Here is an 18,888-nt window from a genome sequence, read left to right as displayed (position 1 = left end):
CACACATGAGAACATTAATTTTTGTTTACAATAAATACACTGTTTTGGTGTTGAGTATGTCATTCTCCGATTTTTGTGCATCTTATTGGATTGTGGATTTTTCAATCCAGATGTGTGCAGTGTTATATTGTCCTCTACAGCAATATCTGGAATTTGTTCAAACATTTATATTTTGTTTATTTCTTTTGAAAGATGTATTGCCACATTTTCGATCGTTCACAGTAGTTTCCATGACGTTTCAAGTTACAAAATAACACTCCTGTTAAATGTTGTGTATGGAGCATGTTTATCTTTAGTATTGTTTTATTACTCGAAAACATGGCAAATGAGCTTTTTATTACAGAGCGTAGAGACTTAATCGACATACTAGGAATAATTGCCGGTCTTATTGAAGTTATTTCTGCCATTGTTAGTTTTGTAACTACTGTTCGACTTGTATTCAATAGAAACAAAGTTACTGCGACCTACTTTAACATGCAAACTAAGCAATTGTTTCAAAGTCAATAAACCATGAATGAGGGGCGAGGTCGATCGTATAATTTCCATTGAAATAAGATGTGCCAATACGAATACAATTGCATAATTATATCAAATATCATTAACCTACCACTAGTGGTTCCCCCCAAACTAACCTTTTCACAAACTAATACAAGTCATTGTTAACACCGCTGACGCCGGCACTCCTGTTTCGCCTTCGCGACTTCGTTTAGGCAAAAACCATATTGTTTGACTTCTTTGGGATTAGCGTTACTTTTCTATGTAATGTAGTTAAACATTATGCATGCATTAAACTTCTGTACTGATTTGCTCCGGACATTTCACTAGTTCTCGTCACCCTGTACTTTTATGAACTGCTGTCCCCGTCATCACAATGTATGACGATTTGATTTAATATTACAGCACTTTGAGCTTGCTTTCAATATCGGTGGGCACATTTTTATTCTGCTTACGTATACCCTTTCAGAGTACCTGAGATCACCAAGGGTTTTGTTGTGGGGTTCCTGTTGCTCAGTCTTTTGTTGTCTATGCAGTGTTTTTAAAGCAAGAGAAAATTCTGAAATCTTTCAACAGATACGGCTACAAGCTTGTTAGACTCAATACTTCAGTCGAGTAAAATGGTTCTTTCTTCCTATGATCTCACAATTTTTTAAGATATTTACTGGCCTCTCACAACATGCCCAAATACTGTCGATTTTGATAAACTTTTGTGAGAAGACTTCATGCAAATTTTAAGAAGTGTTTTCCTTATACATTTTTTTCTTGAGCAGTAGTATCCAACCAACGACTGTAACTACCTTAGCCCTCTGTAGTATCGTATTACATTTTGACCCAGTCATGGTTTGACCCGGTCATGGTTTGACCCAGTCATGGTTTGACCCAGTCATGGTGGGGGGGGGGATGCGCTCAAAACTCCGCTGCCGGACCTCCTACGGCACCCATTAGTAGTTAAGTATTTGATTTCAACAAATTAATGTATGACCTGCATGTACGTGTCGCTTAGACAATTTGTATAACCTTTTGTTTTTTAAATAAATAAGAAAAAATTAAACCTTTTAAATACAAAATTCATAAGATAAAAATGTTCCCTGTGGAACCCCTCCTTTTGCTCCCTCCATTTTCACCACTTGAATTTGGCTTTCCAAACTAATTAGAATTAAAACCTTGCTTTCTAACAGATCTATTCATGTGCAGATCCGGCAACTCTCTTTATTTAAATAGAAAATCTACAGTGCCGTTATACACATGCATGTTGTTTGCTTGGAGTCCCCGCCTGAAAAGAAATAAATATCCTAAGTCCAAATCTAACCCTGAGTTTTCTATCTGTTATATGCCAAGAAATCCTCGCTCAAAACTCCGGTGGACCTCCTACGACACCCATTAGTAGTTAAATATTTGATTTCAACAAATTAATATATGACCTGCATGTACGTGTCGCTTAGAACACGGCAATGTACCAAATGGTCAATATAATTCATCCGTGTAATTTGCTCTATGGGATGTTTGCAAAATTTCAACGGAGGAAATTGGAAATTTCTTGGCCATGTTAACAAGCGGCGCTTTAAGGTTTTCCTGTACCAAGTCAGGCTATCTGTACCATGTGTTGTTGTTTGTCTGTCTTTGTTCTTACTTCAAATCCAATTACAACTAATAAATAAATCATGTTCTTCCATACTAACTAAGAAGCAATCAGTACACATCCATTGGATTTAGAATTAAGTCGTCAAGGACAGTCCAAGAAACGTATGATCTTGCGTAATGTCAATATATAAGCAAACTTAATATCGACAGAATGTAGGATAATGAACTCATACATTTACTATATAGCAATATATATTCATGATCAGTTATGTTTTTTTGTTTTCAAACTAAACATAATCAAAGTTAGTCACCAATAAAAACAATACGGATAGTTGTCTCACTCAGGCTGGCAATCATATAGGCCTCATGCATCTCCTTACTTTTATATTTAAGATTTTACTGTCGCCTTAAATTCATACTTTAAACGTTACTGACTATTAAATATGTTTTACCTCACTGTCAGGAAAATTTGATATCAATTTACCGGCAACAAGTTGTATCTCCTTTGAGGGGAATAAATTGTGTTGCCTTATTACCTGAAACCCGGAATTACCGTTTTTGACTTTAAAGTTGTTATGTTTGATCAACTTCCTGCAAATTGTCTATTCAGATTTTTATCTTCATTGGTTCATGTTTCACGCTACTTTAGAAAAGGAACAGAGACTGTTGGCAAGGTATGCATGCAACAAACATCACGATACCAGCAGTGTGTCTGAGATGCTAGACACCATGAATTGACAAACTCCAAGAACGCCGTCTAAGAACTAAATGAATAGTGTTCAGTGACTTTCTATACTATGTTAGTATAGACTGTCCCTGTAGTGTTCAAATATAAAATAGTAAATAAAAATATTGCCATTCCATCACAAAATTTACTACATCATTCAATAAATACTCCTTTGGTATAGACAAATACAATGTAATAAAGACAGCTACATATTTTCTTTCTTTTGTCAAACCATTAAAAACTGGAACAAATTATCCTCTATTATATAAAAATAAATACTTTAAATTTAAAGAGGGTAAAATCAGTTAGTACAATACTTATCTCCCCTGATGCCCTCTGAATAACTTAAGGGTCATCATAACAAATGGACAAATATGGCCGTATTTTAACCTAAAAAATTACTCTGTGTACATACTTACCTGTTTAGTTTGAAAAGTTTTAAGGCCTGGCATCCACTAGATATATAAAAGTTAAATGTATTTTGCATATCAGAAAGATAAAATCTTTTTTGGATTTTAATGGGCATTTTTTTTCGTTCCTGCAGAAGGTGTAAAAATAAACTAGGTTGGGATACAACTTTGAGATGCTCCCTCTCAGGTAACAACTGGTTTGTATTGTATTGATTGTCCTTGATTGGCATAGACAATAGACAGACAATAGATATTTACACATCTATAGATGAGTTAAAAGTAGTAACTGAGTGGACAGTATCAAATGCAATTCAGGTGTTTGTTTATTTTTACACCTTCTGCAGGAAGGAAAAAAAATGCCCATCAAAATCCAAAAACGATTTCATCTTTCTGAAACACAAAATGCATTTTACTTTTATATATCTAGTGGATGCCAGGCCTTAAAACTTTTCAAACTGCACAGGTAAGTCTGTACACAGAGTAGTTTTTGGGCTGAAAATACTGCCATATTTGTCCATTTGTTATGATGAACCTTAAAATATAATAATATTATATATGCATATACATAATAATAAATACAACTTACTATGCAACGTTAACACAAATGAGATATAAGTGTTACTTTTTATGAACATATTTTCTTAATCATGTTAATGATGTACACTTAATTGACAAATATATGGATTTTTAGACTATAGATAAATTTCTGTGATAATCATTATTTCGTTGGTTTTACATGTTGTATATGAATCTGATAATTAGCTTTTTATATGACAAAAACAAGCATTTTTCTAGTTTCCAGACAATAACTTGTGTTTAAGTGAATGGATCTCTCTGAAATTGTACTACAAGGTTCCATACCACAAAGGGAAGGCTGGGATTGAGTTTGGGGGTAATTGCTCCAAACTTTTAGAAATTAGAGGCAAAAAAGGGGCCAAAAACAAGCATTTCCAACTTTCCAGACAATAACTTGTTTTAAAGTTTATGGAACTCTCTTAAATTATACAATTTAAAAAAAAATGGGGGGGTTTAAAAAAGTTGGGGGGGGGATTTTTTTTCCAATTTTTTTTTGGGGGGTTCATATTTTTCTCTTCAAAATTTTTGAAAGATCATACTTTTTTTCTTCAAGAATTTTCAACAACAAAAATTTTGGGGGACAAAATTTTGGGGGATTTTTTTTTTTTTTTTTCCCCAAAAATCTTCCATTTTTACATTGACTATTTCTGATTTATATATGAAAGCAACAAATACTGATATGACAAGAGATTCACACCAAACAGGGTGTGTAAATTATTATATATAACAGATTAACTAAGTATTGTGCAACAGCACAGTATTGCGCAATATCACAGTATTGGGCAGTCACAGTATTGCACAATAGCAAGAAATCTTCAATTGAAAATAAATACAAATCTTTTAATTGCGCAATAGCAAGAAATCTTCAATTGAAAATGAATACAAATCTTTTAACAAATTTCAATGGGATTAAATCAAGTCTATAATTTTTGGGGGTTCTAACCTTGTATTACTATTTTGGATATTGGGCCTCATTTTTAAATTGGTCTACATTGAGGTCCAAAGGGTCCAAAATTAACCTTTTTTTATTTCATCAAAAACTGAATTATTGCAGCTCTATGATATGCTGAATCTTATTGTGCATTTAGATTTTTTATTTTGGGCCCTATATTCAAATTAGTCCATGTTAAGGTTTGAAGGGTCCAAAATTAAACTTTGATTGATGTCAACTAAAATTAAATTTTTGGTGTTTTTTCATATGCTGAATCTAACCATGTTGTTAGATTTTGGATATCAGACCATACTAACTATGTAAATTAAATGCCCATTTCAAATTTTTAAGATCTTTGACCACATTTATTTTGTGTCAGAAACCTACATTATGTCAAAAATTTTATCACAATCCAAATTCAGACAGTATCAAGCTTGAATATTGTGTCCATTTTTGCCCCAACTGTTCATGGTTCGACCTCTGCGGTCGTATCAGACTGCGCTCGGCTAAGCATTTCATTGTTCTAAAAACAAGAAATTATGATAGCTTTGTTTAAACTGTTCATCTTTTTTATTTCCACAGGAATACTGTTCCATAGAACAATACAAAAATATTGAAATGTTTTTTTCATAAAATTTGTTCGCGGACATGGTATGAAAAGATAAAAAAATGTATAATCTAAAAACAAAAGAAAAATTGTAAAAATTGATAACATAAATATTACATATAAAAATAAGAAGATGTGGTATAATTGCCAAAGAGACAACTCTCCTCTAGAGACCAAATGACACAGAAATTAACAAAAGTAGGTCACCGTACGGCTTTCAATAATGAGCAAAACACTAACTGCATAGTCAGCTATAAAAGGCCCCGAAATGACAAATGTAAAATAATTCAAAAGAGAAAAACTAACGACCTAATTTATGGTCAAAATAATGAACGAAAAACAAATATGATACACAGAAACAAATGACAACCACTGATGAATTACAGGCTCCTGACTTGGGACAGGCACATACAGAATGTGGCGGGGTTAAACATGTAAGCAGGCGCCCAACCCTACCCTTAACCTGGGACAGTGGTGTAACAGCATAACATAAGAACTATAAAAATCAGTTGAAAAAGGCTTAACTCATCAGATCGATACAAAGCAGAAAAACATCAAACATTAACACAGACTGGATGTGGAAGGGTATTTATCCATCCATCATCCCTTACAACAAAAAAGACACTAAGTACAGATCTGAGAGTACTCGCAGTAACTGACAGCTAGTTCAAAGCCAATAACAACTAATAAAAAAATTATGTATCTAAGACTAAAATATTAATCAGTACACATCCAACATCCAATGGATTTAGGTAAAGACGCCACTAACAGTCAGAGAAAAAACATGACATTGTGCAATGCCAAAATTAAGGTATCGACAGATTGTGGTACCGTTAAAGTGCATATTTGTATAACAATATAAAAATATATGTATTGTAATGATTGTTGGTAAAATAGTCCTGCTACAGTTTTTTTTCAAAAATGGAAAGAAATTTAAAAATTAAAATGCTCCCAAAGACTATGGAATTTAATCTGGGCTTGAATTTCTAATCTTTTTGTTATTATAATTACATATTTCCTTTTCTTCTGTACATGTTATATATGTCTCTCAAGTCAATGCTAGGGGGCATCTTGAACCTAAGCTTGCTTAAAATTTGTGTTTTATAGCTATTTCTTGTCTTGGACATCTGTTAGACTTGGGAACTGTCAAGATGTAGACAAGTTTGGTTCCTTAGAAATACACCTGTATAAAGGTATATGTACATTGTATTTACTGTACTGCATAAAATAAGAAGTTGTTGAATGATTGCCAATGAGACAACTACTTCCACCAGAGACCGAATGATGTAGATGTTAGCATCTATATGTCATGGCACTGCCTTCAACAATGCGCAAAACCCATAACACACAGCAAGCTATAAACATGATAAAAGGCCCAGACATGACTATGTAAAACAAATCAAACTAGAAAACCAACAGTCTGATTTATGTACCAGATAAACGAACAACAAATATGGTAGACTGCGACAACCACTGAATAACAGGCTCATGCTGCACACATTTGAAATGGGAACTTTTACCACATATTCCTCTATGTTAAGAAGTACAATTGTTTAAATTTCAGTCTTTATATAGCTAGATGATCTAAGTAGTACGAGACTGTGCTTCATTATACTTTTGATTTTAGATTTCTTACACAGCCAGGTGTATATATGACAAAGTAAGTTTATATTGATAAGAGTTAAACACACATAAAACCAAGACTTAACAGATTTATCATCTTTATTTTACAGTGAGATGAGTTGACATCAAAAAGAAAAGGCCATCCTTGGTAGTTGATTCTAAAAGCAGCAGGTATTTAACAAATTTGCACCATTTAACAAGTTTAAATATTTTATACTATACATGTGTCACCAGTATAAATCTGTTGCATTAAATATGATTTCTTTGTTTACATGGTCAGTATATTATATTAAAAAAACTTTAAGAACATAAAAACACACATCTATTTTATTTGACACATAAAAATATTTTCAAACAGAAAAAAAATTATACAAATAATTTCCATATCAACACTTTCCCTCATTTTTCTCAGAATAAGATCTGAAGACATCTCAAAACTTGTCATGTTTATTTAATTTTCTGCATTTAATTAAATGTTTCCTTACAAAGTTTTTGGTATTTTTTAATATGGACTTATCAAAAATATTGTAAGGTAATCTGCAAAATATTTTCGCTCCTTGCCCTGAAATTCTTTGTTCTCATCAGTCTATTTTTAGGACATCATGCTGATTTTATGAAACAGTAAAGTTTCATTGTATTGTTCATTTTTGTCGAGCCTTAGACTTTTGTCGAAAAAGCGAGACATAGCGATCCTACATTCCGTTGTCTTCGTCGTTGTCGGCGGCGGCAGCGTCCACAAATATTCACTCTGGTTAAAGTTTTTGAAATTTTAATAACTTTCTTAAACTATCCTGGATTTCTACCAAACTTAGATAGAAGCATGTTTATGATCATAAGATTGTATCCAAAAGTAAATTTTGTAAAAAAAAATTCCATTTTTTCGGTATTTTACTTATAAATGGACTTAGTTTTTCTGCCAGGAAACATTACATTCACTCTGTGGTTAAAGTTTTTAAAGTTTTAACAACTTTCTTAAACTATCTTGGATTTGTACCAAACTTGGACAGAAGCTTGTTTATGATTAAAAGCTAGTATCTAGAAGGAAATTTTGATAAAATGTTGTTCCATTTTTTCCTTATTTTACTTATAAATGGACTTAGTTTTTCTTCCAGTTAACATTACATACAGTGTGCAGTTTAAGGTTTTAAAACATTTATTAGATTTTTACCAAACTTGGACAGAAGCTACTTACAATCAAAAGATAGTATAGAGAGGAATATTTTTATTAATTTTTTTCCTCATTTCTGTTGAGCCTGCGATTAACAGCAAAAGTAGGCGAGACACTAGGTTCTGCGGAACCCTTACAAATTTTTTGTAAGGAACATTTGTAATAAAAAAACCAGCCTGTTACATGAAACGAGTGTAAGTGTATGGATCTCTCTGATATTGTACCTTAAGGTTCCATATTACAAAGGGAAGGCTGGGATTGAGTTTGGAGGTAATTGCCTCAAACATGTAGGAATTAGGGGCAAAAAAAGGGCAAAAAACATGCATTATTCTAGTTTCCAAACAATAACTTGTGTTAGATGTGTATGGATCTCTCTGAAATTGTACTACAAGGTTCCATACTACAAAGGAAAGAATTGGATCGAGTCTTGGGGTAATTGCTCCAAGGGGGGTTTCCAAAAGTCGCCGGGGGAGGGGGGTTTCCAATTTTTTAAAGGAATTCATATTTTTTTAAAAAATTTTCCAATTTTAAATTTTGTAATCACAATCAAAATTCAGACAGAATCAAGCTTGAATATTATTTCCAAATTTGCCCCAACTGTTCAGGGTGCGACCTCTGTGGACGTATCAGGCTGCGCTCAGCAAAGCATTTTATTGTCATTTGCAAAACAAAAAAAAACACAATTTTATGATTGACAAATCATTGAGAGATAATGGTTATGAAGAAATTTCCTTTAGGAATTTATTGTTGGACGTGTTGAATAAAGTTTTAAATTCAGTTCACTTTTGGAAGAGCCCTTGTATATGTTTATTGTTTTCTGTTTGGTATTAAATTAATAAATAAGATCCATTTTGTTACATCTGGTGATCCGTTTATTTGGCAATTGCCAATGGCAGTCAGCAGCGTTTAAGAACATCCGTTGTTCGACCTGCTACCGGTAGTCAAATGCCTTTTGTTAAAATATACTTTTTTTTTTTTTTCTTTTGGAAAATGTTGTTTGTGCTGTCTTTAGACCCCTCTACTAAGAAATTTGTTTTGCATGCACACGTATAAAAAAAATTTTTATACCGCTATATAAACAAGTCTAAATTGAAAACAACGTTCAAACCTATGATTGCGTTGGATAAAAACCGCATTTGACTAGCATATATGGCTAAGAACACATATGTATAGACTGCAGTTTGTTACTCAAGTTTTATTAAATTTATGAATAAGTATTTTATTCCATTTTCTAGGAAATTTAAGACATAAAATTAATAATATTTGACCTTTGATTACCTATTTTATAGGAAATAAACTGCATCATACCACATCACCTTATTTTTATTTGATTGAGATACAATGTGTCTTATTTTTTGAATGATTTTAGTAAATTTGAATTTGAGGCCAGGTCAGGGTATGTTAGTCTTAAGGAAATGTTGTCTTCATATAGGTTATACATTCATGTGATATTTAAAAAGTAACCAGGTAACATTTAAAAGATAAATTTGAATATTTGTAATAAATGATATCTGTTTGTTGTACTTCAATACTGTAGATTCATTATTATCCGTGGGATACAAATATTTGTTGATTTTGTGCGGATAAACATGTTAAATGAACCACCAATTTCAATGTCAGAGGAAGTAAAAATTGTCTATAGACTGTAATTGAATGCAGACTAGGCAAAACCACAAAATCATATATTGAATATCCACGAAAATAGAATTGTTCCTTAATTCACAAAAATTGGTACCCACAAAAATATAGATTTGTAATTCCATTGTGGTATATTTCAGTACAAAGTTACCAATCACAGATTACCACAGATACTGGTATTACCATAGACATGGAAGTTCAGAAAATAAAACAGGAAGTTGATGAAAGTAACTACAATTGCAGTGTACAGCACCAGTCTGTACAACACACACCCCTCAGGGAGAATATTGTCTGTAAAGTCAAGGATGAGGTTGGTAGCATTTGTACAGTCTACATGCAAGAGGAAGACAATACGGAGAAAGACACTGAAAGTTGTACAAATAGTCCAAACATTCCCCAGCAAGCATTAGAACAACAAAATGAAAAGTCGTCAATAGTTTATAACAATGTTGAAAGCAGTGAGGCTAATATGTCACCAGAGACTGTGGATGTTGATTCTAAGGAAGAACAAATAGTTCAGGCAGATGACATAAAACTTATGCAGGATCAACACAAAGAGGTTCCACAGGTTCCAAACTACCAACCAAACCTAAATACTGTTACAAACTATCCTGGACTGTATATTCCAATAGTTCCATCATTTTCAATCCACCCAATGTCAAACTCTCTGTTGTTACCTCCTGTCACTTATCCTCAGCAGATGGATACACATTTAATTGGAAATCAGTTACAAAATTCAGAGCAATCTCAAAATTCTTCTATGATATTTTCTACCACTGCTGCCCAGGAGATGCATACAAATGTAATAGGAAACCAGTTGCAAAATACTCAGCAACTTGAAAACTCTGTGTTATTAACTCCCAACACTGGTTCTCAACGGAAACACAAAAATGCAAAAGTAAACCAATCAAAAAATTCTCAGCAATCAAAAACGTTTGCTGTGGTAAGCAATGCAGTCAGAAAAATTGTACAAGGTCAGGAGTCATCAGACGCTGAAAAACATCTTCAATGTAAAATCTGTGGAAAACTTTACAAATTATCGTATCCCTTTATAAATCATATGTTTAAGGTACATAATATTGATGTAAGTGCAAACTTTGAAAAAACAAATGAGAAGTTTTCCTTGTTCTGTGACACATGCAACAAAGGTTTCAAATACAAAAGTGATTTGGAGAGACACCATGATACACATATGGATGACAGACTGTACGAGTGTGAAATATGTAATATAACATACAAATCCAAGAGCAATTTAACAGATCACATGAAGATCAAACATTGTGATACCGCAAAATATACCTGTGCAGTATGCTCTTTAACATTCCCGTCAAAATGGAAGTACGAAATGCATCTGGTTTCCCATAGCGATGCTAAAAATTTTGTATGTAACCAGTGTGGTAAAGAGTACAAGTATTTCCATACTTTAGCTGATCACCTAAAAAAACATGTCAATGAAAATTCAAATTTGTGTCAATTCTGTGGTCAAGGATTTAAATCTAGAGGTCAACTTAAACATCATATGAAAGAAAAATTTGGTGATGAGATTCACACTAAAGTCATAGAATGCCATGATTGTCAAGTCTGCGGCAAGAATTTTCTGACGGGTAAAAATTTAAGGAGACACATGATTTCCCATACTGATGAGAGAAACTATGAATGTACGGTGTGTGGACAGAAATTCAAGCAGGGAGCCCATCTCAAAGGTCACATGGGAATCCATGAGAGAGAAGAAGAAAAGAAAAGAAAAACAGAAATCATTGTTCCTAAAATTATAACATGCGAAAAATGTCGTAGTGAATTCAAAACACAACAAGAATTTATAGATCATTTGAAAGAAACAGCATATGATTTAGTTCATTCTAAACCAAAAGATAATACTTGTAAATTTTGTGTGAATAGTCCTAGGTCAAATTATGAATGGTATACCCATCAGCTTACTCATACTGATGGAAGGCCATATTTTTGTGGTATATGCGATTCAGAATTTAGAATAGTAGAAAAGTATAGAGATCACATGTGTTTTCATCTGAAGTTTGATATAACTGAACAGGCTGACTTATCGACATTTGGCAATGACAATGAAATTAAATATGTATGTAAGGAGTGTCCTACACAATTTCTGACCAGACAATCTTTACAATGTCATATATTAGACAGTGGTGGTGATAATGTACATTCAGTGCCAGAATTCACAACTGTATGTTTCCCATGTACAATTTGCAAAGCAATATTTGAGAGCAAGGATGATTTAGTAGGTCATAAAAGTATACATGAAAAAATGAGTATATTTCCATGCAAAGAATGTTATCAAGAATTTGATTATTATTATAAACTGAAAAATCATATTAGTTTACATCATAAGATTCAGAGTACAGAAACATTTAATTGCCAACTTTGCAAATTTGAATGTAATAGTAAAAGAGAACTTAAAGTCCATTTTGTGGAATCCTCTGGGGATGGACTGCATACAAGAAACAACAGTTTTGTGTATTCTAATGAAGCTGTGGAATGTGGAATTTGTTTAAGGCAGTTCCGTTCAAAATCTAGTCTAAAGGTTCACATCACAGTAAAACATAAGAAACCAAGTAGAAAGTCAAAGGCTGATAATATTGAATGTCCATCTGAGGCTAGCTCGATGGATGGGAGTCTTCCATCGGCATCATCGTCACTGAATTCTACAGATATTGTTATGAAAGAAACAAACCTAGATAGTTTATCTGAAGAAACTTCAAATTCTGCAACTTCCTCAGCACTTACACAGGACAAAGAAAGAAATCCTGGTGACAGTAGCTTACCTGAACCATTACAAACTATATATGCTGACAACTGTGCAAAATCTTTTTCATGCCAAATATGTAAGAAAAAGTATAAAACTAAGAATACTGTTAACACCCATATGAAGACTCACAACAAAAACTTCAAATGTGACCTTTGTGATAAAAAGTTTTACTACGATAAACAGTTACAACATCATATTGATAACCAATACCAGTGTAAATTGTGTCCAGAAAGGTTTTGTAAAGTTTCACATTTCCGGAAACATCATAATGGGCACCGCAATAACAAAGACTTACAATGCCCACTTTGTCTAAAGAAATTTTTATACGAATTAAATCTTAAACGACATATAAGCTTGCATTCTAAATTTGATACTGGTCCATTTGAATGTAAAATTTGTAAAGCTACTTTTAAGAGGAAAGATACATATTCTTATCATGTACGTGATCACGAACACGGAAAACAATTTTTATGTCATGCATGTGGAAAACAATTCTCTGTTTTACAAAATCTAGTCTCTCATGCAGCAACACATGACCGTGTTCATGGTATTAAGAAGAAGTCATTTAAATGTGAAAAATGTGAAAAAACCTATGCCAATAGAAATGGTCTTAATGTACACACTTTGTACAAACACACTGATAAAAAGTTAAAGTGTAGATATTGCAGCAAAATTATGGCTATTCCCAACACGTTGAAGCGTCATGAGCTCCGTCATACTGGTGTTAAAAAGTTTGAATGTGAATATTGTGTTAAAAAGTTTTACACAAAAGATTTATTAAAGACCCATATTGTTGTACATACTAAAGAGAGGCCATTTAAATGTCAGATATGTGATAAAAGATTTAGTCAATTTAGTGCTCTTTCCAGACATAAGAAAACTATGCATTAAATAATTATTAGATGATGTGCAAGTGCATTGAGTGAAATGTAATTTAAAAGAATCAGAAATCTTTTGTAATCATTCTAACTTTGTTTTACTGCCAAAACCCAATCACGAGCATTGAATTACATGCATGCATGTATGGTCAGTTTAAATTGTCATAAACAATCAGAACTCATCAGATGAAATGCACACTAATCATGAAAGCTTTCAGGAAATTGAATGTATGAATGAATTGTATTACCATGATTACATTGTATATATTTGAACAATACCTTGTTACAACAATACCTTGTTACAAAATTTGTACATATGCATAGTCAATGATAATATTATGTATTAAAATGAATCATTGTTCATTTAGATTTGAATTAAGTGTGGTGAAGTAATACCAGATTGATGTCACTATGGTAGCATTCAGCATTCATTTAAAAAAACATATTTTAACTCCACCATATGTTTTGTGTCAGGAACTCTTGTTATACATGTTATATGTAAATGTTTGTATGTCTGGCCAAAGTCAGGAACTTTGTCATGCAGTGGTCATCTTTTGTTATATATGTAAATGTTTTTGTCTTTTAAGAATTTTTGGTCTTAAATTTATTCACAATGACGATATAAAAGCTCAATAGAGCTTATGTTTTCTGTATAATGATCTCGTCTATAAATAAAGCTTTTGAACTTGAACTTGAACACAACTTTTAAGATTGATTGATTGATGCCTGCTTAGTTAACGTCTAGGGTGATCTCCCTTACTAGTGACAAGAACACAACATAAGTCATGTTTGTGTCTAGAAAGCAGATGTATAACTTATTTGAATAAATTTACTGAAAAACACACAACAGGTACAGTTAATTGGTTTTTGTTTGTAGTTTTATAATGATAAATAGGGAAGGGCTTTTTGGAACCTAATCTCTGAATAGAACTTGTCTACTTTGAGAATTTTTACTGATTACAGATTGATTAAAGGTTTACATTACAAGTTCACACTTTACAATTGTTGCCAGGTTTATGTTACATGTGCGCTTCCTTTAATGTGTGTACTGTTGTCAGTAATAATAAGTTATAAACCGGTTGATTTAATGTTGTAATAATTTAAAAAGGGGGACACTCACGGGTAATGCATTCCCCCTATTGATGTTTCAGTATGTGTGCACTGTTTAGATAAAAGTCACTTGTAACTGAATTCTTATAATGATAGATAGAAATAAATTTTAAGTAATGTTGTGAGAGTCCGATATTAAATTATCTTTAGATTTGTGATATTTATTATGCCCCTGCCATAGCGGTGGGGGCATTTAGTTTTACCCTTGTCCGTCTGTACGTACGTACGTACCTCTGTCCGTACGTCCCAAAATTGGTTTCTGTTCTCTAACTTGAGTTTGCCTCAACCAAATGTTATGAAACTTATACACAATGCTTATTACCACAAAACACAGATCAAGTTTACATTTTGGTTGCGTCACTTTAATTGTTCTAGAGTTATGCCCCTTTATAAATGGAAAAATTGCAAAATTTTTAGTTTCCGTTCTCTAACTTAAGTTTGCCTCAACCAAATGTTATGAAACTTATACACAATGCTTATTACCACAAAACACAGACCAAAGTTGAATTTTGGTAGCGTCACTTTAACCGTTCTAGAGTTATGCCCCTTTATAAATGGAAAAATTGCAAAATTTTTAGTTTCCATTCTCTAATTTAAGTGTGCCACAACCAAATGTTATGAAAATTATACACAATGCTTACTACCACAAAACACAGATCAAGTTTGGATTTTGGTGGCGTCACTTCAACCGTTCTAGAGTTATGCTCCTTTATAAATGGAAAAATTGCAAAATTTTTATTTTCTTCTAAATATCAAGTAATTTTTAAAATTGGAGTTATCTTCCTTTGAGAAAGATTATAGTTGAATCAACTACAATCAATACTTTATACAATGCAATGTTTAATTTTGACTTCCACTGATAAAACACAGATCAAGTTGAATTTGGGTAGTGTCACTTTGACCATTATTGAGTTATGCCCCTTTATAAATCGAAAGATTGCAAAATTTTTAGTTTCCATTCTGTAACTTAAGTTTGCCCCAACCAAACATTATGAAACCTATACACAATATTCATTACCACAAAACTAAGATCAAGTACAAATTTTTTGTTTACGTTTTCTAACTTTAGTTTGCCTCAACCAAATGTTATAAACTTATACACAATGCTTATTACTTCATAATACAGATTAAGTATGAAATTTGGTGGCGACACTTTTACCATTCTTGAGTTATGTCCATTTATAAACATAAAAATTGCTGAATTTTTTAGTTTGTCTCAACCAAATATTATAAAACTTATATACAACTGTTCTAGAGTTATGCATGTTTATAAATAGAAAAATTGCTGAATTTTTAGTTTCTGTTCTCTACTTAAGTTAGCCTCAACCAAATGTTATGAGACTTACACACAATGTTATTACCACAAAACTCAGATCAAGTTCAAATTTGGGTAGCGTCACTTTTACCGTTCTTCAGTTATGTCCCTTTATAACTATATGATATGCAAGCGGGGGCATCATCTGTGTCCACATGTGGACACTATCCACATTTATTTTTTTATTAATCAGGTATTTAAAAAGGTAAAAAGCTCGAGTTATAGTTCTTCAAAAACGCCATTCATAATGATAAAATAAAAAGAATACAGTTAATTAGGCTTGGCATATATTATAATCATCTGTCTATTGTTAAAATAATTAAAATGTATGTTAAAAGAAATCCAGAGATTCACATACATTTTAATTTTATAGATTACTCTCAGATTTACATGTATCCCGTATTTCCTATTATCTTACCTCCTATACATTTCTTGGAATATCATTGGTTAAACATTGAGATGTATTGCTGTATATATCATAGAACTTTAAGATCAATAGCTGTATAACCATGATAACAAACAAAAATTCAAAATGAATAGCTGTTTAACAAAAATGTCAAGATGAATAGCTATAACAATTTTTTTTTAAGATAAATAGCTGTATATATAACAAAAACACTTTAGGATGAATAGCTATTACAAATTTTGTTTTAAGATAAATAGCTATATACCAAAAAAAGTTTAAGAATGAATAGCTGTAAGTCAGGGACAGTCTATACTAACAATACTAGTATAGACTGTCCCTGTGTAAGTGAATAAAATAAGTAATCAATTTTTATGCTATGGGATATCAACTTTTATTTTCTTCTGATTGTATGGTCATGGAAATCCTTCATTTTCACTTTATGTGTACCTTGTATATATGTTATGTTTGTTTAAATTTCTGTTTGAAAACTGAGATTTTTTATGTTCATTATCAAATGATTATTGAGTCAATTGAAAATGCTGATATTGAAAGATAATCACATTTCCTGAAATGGTTAATTAATTGTTATATGTAACTGCTGTGTGTCACAAATATATCAAAAAGTATTTTCTTGTGGTGAAAAATCAGTAAGAACATGAAGAAGGCAGCTTTTTTTTGGTTTAAAATTTGCAACTATAACTGAAAGAACCCAGACCTAGGGAATAAGATGTATCACCCAGTTTTACTTACATGCCTAATACGACAGGTGCCACATGTGGAGCAGGATCTGCTAACCCTTCAGGAGCACATGAGGTCACCCCTGTTTTTGGTGGGGTTTCTGATGCTCAGTCTTTAGTTTTCTTTGTTGTGTTTTGTAAACTGTTTTTTGTATTTTGATTTTTTTTCGTTTTTTGTCATGGAGTTTTCAGTTTGTTTTTTCGCCTTATGAGTTTGAATGTCCCTTTGGTAGCTTTCATCTCTCTTTTTCAAACATTTTAGTTATAATTTGCACATGTTCCCATAGGCAGCACATGATGATGTCATCTGTTTTCATGAAAATAACAAAAATCACTTGTAAACGAAAAGGTGTGTTTGCACATTATTTGAGAAAAATTTATGCTTTTAAGATGGATATTTCATCCGATATTTAGATCGAGCTACTCAGATAGGTATAAAAAATTCATAAGTAATAATATCATCAATATATAAATATACACATGATACATGAGAAGTAAAACATTTTGTACTCAGTTTGCAGATATGTTTATTGTTGTAAAAATTGTGATAAATTTACAACATGCTACTTACTAAGTAAGATAAAACAATATTAATGTATATATTTATGGCATATTTATTCCAAATACAATGTTATGTATTTTTCTGTATTGCATGGTTTATATATAAATTATTACAATGTACCCCTTTAACTTAGATGTAACTTAAAGTTCCATTCAATTCTATCCAGATGACATTTAATAGTCCCAAAAACCATTAGATTCTTGAAAAATTCTATATTAATTGATTTTAATGACATGAAAGAAGGTTGTGAGCATACAAAAATATTCAAAAATTTAGAATGAACAGAAAGTAAATTTTGATGTAATGGGAGCTTTTGTCGTCATTTAAAGCCTAGTGATCATAGGTTTACCATGGGTCCCAGCTGTGCATAACTTTAAGAAAGCATTCTTAATGGGTTCACTTTGACATTAGTGATTATTTTCCTTGCTAATCAACCACCATTGTCTTGTATAGTAGTGGTATTGATCAGTTAATACAAGATACTTTCAAGTTTCATTTAAGGTTATAAACTTATGACCAATTTACAGTCTTTTTAATGCATTATGAACAATCCATTATCAGTCTCTATTGTCAGGTTTGGTATGGTTACCTGTATCCAGTGTCTTGCAATCATCTTTGAGTATATCTGAAAATGTTAATCACAGTAACATATAGGTGCAAATCAAAACTATCTGTATACATTTATTTCTGTTATTCAGCAGAAGTTGTTTGATTGGGGTTAGTTCCTATGTGATATTCATGACAGATTAATGATATTTGATATGTGGATTTTCTGTGAAGAGGTTAGATGTTATGGCTGTGATCTTATTTTCTATACTGTGGTAGTTTTTTCAATAAGTATGCATGATCTGATGATAGATCAACAATTATGAGTGTGTTAAGTTGTAATCAAACATTGTTTGTTTCGTATATGTGATTTGACCATGACCCAATTTTCACTTTGTAAAGTTTGAAATTAGGTCTATATTTAAGAAAATAAACAGTAGATCTGCAGTATGTAAATTTATTATTATAAACAGTACATGTACGTCTGGAAGTTTTTTGGTAAAGATTGCATGAAAGCAATTTAAACCCAATGGTACTGACTTGATATCTAAGTCTTCCAAGGTTTATCACTACCTTTGATAGTTCAAACAAAATAGAGCAGTGAAGTGATCATTATTTAGATCATATCCAGTCAATGTCTTGCAATTTATTAATGCTATTGTATACTTAGATATTCAAGTTACAATATGACGTGTATTTGAATGACCATACTTGTCAAGAAAACTTTTCTTTATTGAAAATTGCATAAGTAATAATTCATGGTGTATGAATCTGTTATAAAAATAGACTCATCAAC

At 32.0% G+C, this 18,888-nt stretch overlaps 1 protein-coding gene across 1 annotated transcript; it reads left to right on the top strand.

Moving 5' to 3' along the window:
- The first annotated feature begins 2,671 nt into the window (after positions 1–2,671).
- On the top strand, positions 2,672–18,539 carry LOC127725501 (zinc finger protein 184-like). The gene is made up of 3 exons (XM_052232514.1): positions 2,672–2,753; positions 7,064–7,124; positions 9,900–18,539. Exon 3 carries the CDS (start codon positions 9,950–9,952, stop codon positions 13,427–13,429), a length of 3,480 nt encoding a protein of 1,159 aa, XP_052088474.1. The 5' UTR covers positions 2,672–2,753; positions 7,064–7,124; positions 9,900–9,949; the 3' UTR covers positions 13,430–18,539.
- Positions 18,540–18,888: the final 349 nt, after the last annotated feature.

The sequence above is a fragment of the Mytilus californianus genome, unplaced genomic scaffold (assembly GCF_021869535.1).
Source record: "Mytilus californianus isolate M0D057914Y unplaced genomic scaffold, xbMytCali1.0.p SCAF_15, whole genome shotgun sequence".
NCBI lineage: Eukaryota > Metazoa > Mollusca > Bivalvia > Mytilida > Mytilidae > Mytilus > Mytilus californianus.
This window is presented reverse-complemented; position numbering and strand designations above follow the sequence as displayed.

Bases quoted from the DNA above. Each gene is read 5' to 3' on its own strand.
- LOC127725501 (XM_052232514.1), top strand. From the start codon at position 9,950: ATGGAAGTTCAGAAAATAAAACAGGAAGTTGATGAAAGTAACTACAAT.